Source organism: Pollachius pollachius (genome assembly GCF_949987615.1).
Source record: "Pollachius pollachius genome assembly, chromosome: 10".
Classification (NCBI taxonomy): domain Eukaryota; kingdom Metazoa; phylum Chordata; class Actinopteri; order Gadiformes; family Gadidae; genus Pollachius; species Pollachius pollachius.
The window spans coordinates 12471908-12476907 of NC_136943.1; the positions used below are offsets into that span (position 1 = coordinate 12471908).

The window sequence follows — 5000 nt, forward strand, 5'->3', positions numbered from 1 at the left end:
GTATGTATGTGTGTGTGTGTGTGTGTGCACATGTGTGTGTGCGTGTATGTATGTGTGTGTGTGTGAGTGTGTGTGTGTGTGTGTGTGTGTGTGAGAGTGTGTGTGTGTGTATGTATGTGTGTGTGTGTGTGTGTGTATGTATGTATGTGTGTGTGTGCGTGTGTGTGTGTGTGTGCACATGTGTGTGTGTGTGTGTGTGTGTGTGAGAGTGTGCGTGTGTGTGTGTGTGTGTATGTGTGTGTGCACATGTGTGAGTGTAGGTGTGCATGCACGTGTGTGCGTGTGTATGCATGTGTGTGCGTGTGTTATCATGAGTGCAGTGGAATCAGGTTGAACTGGGGACATTGAGGGGGAATTTATGAGTACGAGGTACACACCCCCAGACAGTCACCAGCCATATAATCTACACTGAGTCCATACCACTTAGGAGGTCTGAGTTAGCAGAGTGGACGGGCATTGACACACACACACACACACACACGCACACGCACGCGCACACGCACACACACACACACGCTCTCTCATGCTCATTTGTGATCTACGAGGCCTGACAATCAGCCATAAATTCAAGCTATAAAAGCACAAAGGTTGAGACGGTGTGTGTGTAAGGCCCAGATGGGCGGCAGACCAGACAGTCTGCAGCATTGAAGAGATGCACTTTACAAGCAGTTCCACTCTCCTTGACTCTCTCCTCTTGGTAAGGCATTTCTGTCACAACCACCAGCTAAAAGAGTGTGTGTGTTTGTGTATGGGGGTGGTGGTAGGGGGCACATACTGCATGTGTGTGCATGTACATGTGTGTGTTAGCATGTGTGTGTGTTTGAATTTGTATTTGTGTGTTGTGTGTGTTTGATTGGGAGTACATGCATGTTTAGTGTTTGAATGTGTGTGTGTGTGTGTGTGTGTGTGTGTGTGTGTGTGTGTGTGTGTGTGTGTGTGTGTGTGTATCTGTTTGGGCACGTACGTGTGTGTGTGTGTGTGTGACTGTGCATGCATACGTGAGTGTGTGTGTGTGTGTGGGTATGTGTGTGTGTGTGTGAGACAGAGAAGAAAGACAAAGAGTGCGGTCGATAATCAGACAGAAAAATATGAAAAGAGGAGAATACTCCTTGACTTTTCCCTTTCCATCCATTCATCAAACAAATTAACCCTCCCCTCCCCCCAGCCTGCTCTCCCACACTGTCTGCTAGCGTCTGTGTGTTTAGCTTTGACGGAAAGCCAGTAATACCCAGGATGAGTTAATCGTTGTGTATTTTAATACCTTAATTGTGAATAAATAAATACTTGGGACATGATTGGATTATGAGCAGTAAAAGATTGTCTGTCTTGCACACAATGGCTCCAAGTGATACTACTAGCACTCGACTAGTGGTAGGCCACTCGTCCTGCTGACAACATCCATGGTAATAACATTCAGGGCTCTGGCATTAACCTTTCAAAGGACGGAAGGTGGATTGCAGAATTGATTATAAGTTGAGCAATAATGATCTGACCGAGCAAGATTGAAGATACGTCTTTCACTTTTCAAGTCAGAATAGTCTCTCTGTACTGTAATGAAGCCAAAATGATGTAGAGAGAGGCAACATTTACACGGTCATCAAAATCGTGGATGATCTCTAGGTCTTATATTACCATTGTTTCAATAATGACATTGATATATCCTCCACATCTCACCCATTACATGTACCACTGTGTTATCTGGAATAGGTAATGGAATCCATCAGGAAACTGACCCACACTGGATCATCATAAATTCATACCTTAGGTGTTTGTATTTTATAATTTGCAGTAATATCTTATCTGCAATACCAATCATAGACATGGAATTCATAGTTAGCGAATACTCATGACCAATGAGTGCAAATAATGTGTACAAATTAATCATTAGCATTTGAACGATGAGGTGAACGAGTTGTGTGCAATATGCATTCATGCCACTAATAAACATATTATTGTATATGTGCTCAACCGTAATGACTCAACTGTAATAGTTGATCAAACAACGCATTATGATTGCGTAACACAAGGTGGAAGGATAGAATCACTGGTTAAACACTTCAATCTGAAGCCAAAACCGTATGCAATCAAAGCACTTTCCCCCCGCTGGCTTGGGGGGGGGGGGGGGGGAAATCACATGATTTGATTATGTTTCCTGCTGGGAATCACAAGTAGTGATTACTCATCATAATCGATGTGACCTATCAGGGAGGGGATGGTGGGGCACCGTTGGGGAGCTGTCGTAGAGGTGGGGGGGGGGGGGGGGGGAATTGCAATTATGGCAATTATGTTACAATGGTCCCCTTAACAATATCATGAAATGACCGTTTTGAACGCTGATCAATGGAGCTAGCAGCCTTGTGGATAAGGAGGAGCAGGAGGAGTGGGGGACAGGTGGAGGCGGTTGGGTGAACATGAGGGAACCATTAGGCATCAAACAGTAAACAGCCTGATAATGAGAGGCTGGTGTCTCCTGTGTGGAGGAGCAGGAGGGGAGCAGGAGGGGAGGAGGAGGGGAGGAGGAGGGGAGGAGGAGGGGGAGGAGGGGAGGAGGAGGAGGAGGTGAGGAGGAGGGGGAGGGGGAGGTGAGGAGGAGGGGGAGGAGGGGAGGAGGAGGGGAGGGGGAGGTGAGGAGGAGGGGGAGGAGGTGAGGAGGAGGGGGAGGTGAGGGGGAGGGGGAGGGGGAGGGAGAGGAGGAGGAGGAGGAGGAGGAGGAGGGGGAGGAGGGGAGGAGGAGGGGGAGGGGAGGAGGAGGGGAGGAGGGGAGGAGGAGGGGGAGGTGAGGAGGAGGGGGAGGAGGGAGGAGGAGGGGGAGGAGGGGAGGAGGGGGAGGAGGAGGGGGAGGAGGGGAGGAGGAGGGGGAGGTGAGGAGGAGGGGGAGGAGGAGGGGGAGGGGAGGAGGAGGGGAGGAGGAGGGGGAGGTGAGGAGGAGGGGGAGGTGAGGAGGAGGGGGAGGTGAGGAGGAGGGGGAGGAGGAGGGGGAGGGGAGGAGGAGGGGGAGGAGGGGGAGGAGGGGAGGAGGGAGGAGGAGAGGAGGGGGAGGAGGAGGGGGACATGGCACCATTAGCTTTGGAGATCCACCAAAACAGCTTGGACGAATAGATGATCGAGGGATGGGAGAGAGGGAGAGGAAGGGGGGATAGAGAGATTGAGAGAGAGATAGGGGCTTGGATCAAGAATGATAGAGAGAGAGAGAGAGAGAGAGAGGGGGGGGCTTGGACCAAGAACGATAGAGATAGGGTGATCGGGTGACAGAGGAAGGGGAAGAGGGAAAGAAAGGGAAGTGACAGAGAGACAGAAAGAGAGAGAGAGAGAGAGAGAGAGAGAGAGAGAGAAGAGAGAGAGAGAGAGAGAGGAGAGAGAGGAGAGAGAGAGAGAGAGTGGACTGAGAATGACGGCGAGCAGCAGATTGGAATACTTGGAGAGTGAGGAAGGGAAGGAAGCCGGGGAGGGAGATGGAGTGAGAAGGAAAAAGAAAGCAAGGGAGAGTGTGTGCGCGGGGGGGAGACAGAAATAGAGAGAGAGATTGAGAGAGCTTATTGTAAATGTAAAATCAATCAATACAGTTTTTGTTATCGATTTTCTTTTTTATAAATAAATACAGTCAAATAAGTTCCACAAGTGGGTAGAGAAAAATACATTATTATTGTACGTAAAGGGAATATTATACGGTATAATTGCTTGCAGTAGGATTCACCACTGGGATCATGGGGCTTAGGATGCCAGAGCGAATGAATAGTTAAAAAGGTTTTTTGCATACGAAGGGAAAGATGAGAGATATGGAAAGCAATAACATGGATGCATTCCAGCGGCCCCTGGAGCAATCTGGTCAAATGGGAAATGTGGGCTGTATGTGTGCGTGCTTGCGTGCGTGCGTGTGTGTGTGTGTGTGCGTTTGTGTGTGCGTGCGTGCATGTGCCTGCGCCTGGCCGTGTGATTCGGACATGACGCTAGCATTGAAACCTGAATTCGCCCTCAATGAACAAAAAAAAAACATAGCAGCGTCATTTATGTATCGATCGCAAGTAACAGCAGGCCATAAAACATGCGCGACTCTCCCGACGCTGCCCGTTCAGGCCACGGAGACAGAGCCTTCATTTCCCCTCATCAATTCGTCTATCCCAAAATATTCCCCTCATCCATAATTAGTTTAGCACGCGCCATTAATCACCCGTACCACCACTATCCATTCCATGCGTGAATTTAGTAAACCGATCCATCAATCGATTCAACTGCAAATTGAATTCAAAATAAAGTATTTAATTTGATATACCTTCGGTTGCATAGTTGTGGTCTCGAAGGAAGCTGTTGTTAATTTTCCGGGCGTCACTCTCTTCCTCCATTGATAAATCTGTTAATTCGAGATGCTGAAAGCGACAGAGATGCTCCCATCCTGCCCGGTCCGGTCAGCAGGCGGGCGGGGGGACCAGCGGGCGGTCTGTCATGGCTCCAAACCTCGGGTCCAACCAAGAGAAGGATCAAACGCGTCTATTTGGCAGGTCCAGTCCACACCCCAGTACGCACCAAGTATAAGCCAGCCTCCACGCAACGAGGTGTTCCCACCGTGTCGTTATCCTAACGGGCGGTAGTTACAGCCTACTGATTATTATAGCGCATAATATCCCCAGCTCCGGAGAACCCGTCAAAACACTTCGCCTGTCAAATACCGAAACACGGACATCGCTGAGCAGCACTATACGCCTATGTAGGCAATTCGGGGGGGTTGTGACATCAAATATTTCGCTGGGTTGTCTTGTCTTCGTAGTGTGAACCCGCAGTAGCCTGTAAATCTCTCTTGGAGGATTTGAGTTCAGCCAGGCTGGATTTTAACCCCCCCTCACACCACACACACCTCCCGGTCCACTCAGCAGGGCGGGATTATGCGTCAACAGCCTTCCCCTCCGATCAATGTTTTACTTCCATGTCACAATCAACCCAAAAAATTGCATGCTCGCGTCTCTCGTTGGTGGTTTTGATTAAGTCCCCTCCCTTTTTTTATTCCT

At 49.3% G+C, this 5000-nt stretch overlaps 1 protein-coding gene across 2 annotated transcripts in view; it reads right to left on the reverse strand.

The window, feature by feature from the left end:
- Positions 1-5000, reverse strand: part of LOC307081455 (serine/threonine-protein phosphatase 2A 55 kDa regulatory subunit B beta isoform) — a gene marked incomplete at both ends in the record, with an annotated part of 46747 nt that overhangs the window by 22823 nt on the left and 18924 nt on the right. The window contains one exon of one of the 2 annotated variants that reach the window (XM_079744637.1): positions 4271-4360. The exons of the other annotated variant lie outside the window; for it this stretch is intronic. Within the exon in view, the coding sequence (XP_079600763.1) occupies positions 4271-4340 (70 nt within the window). Of the gene's footprint in view, positions 1-4270; positions 4361-5000 lie in introns of those variants that run through there. 2 annotated transcript variants of the gene reach the window in all.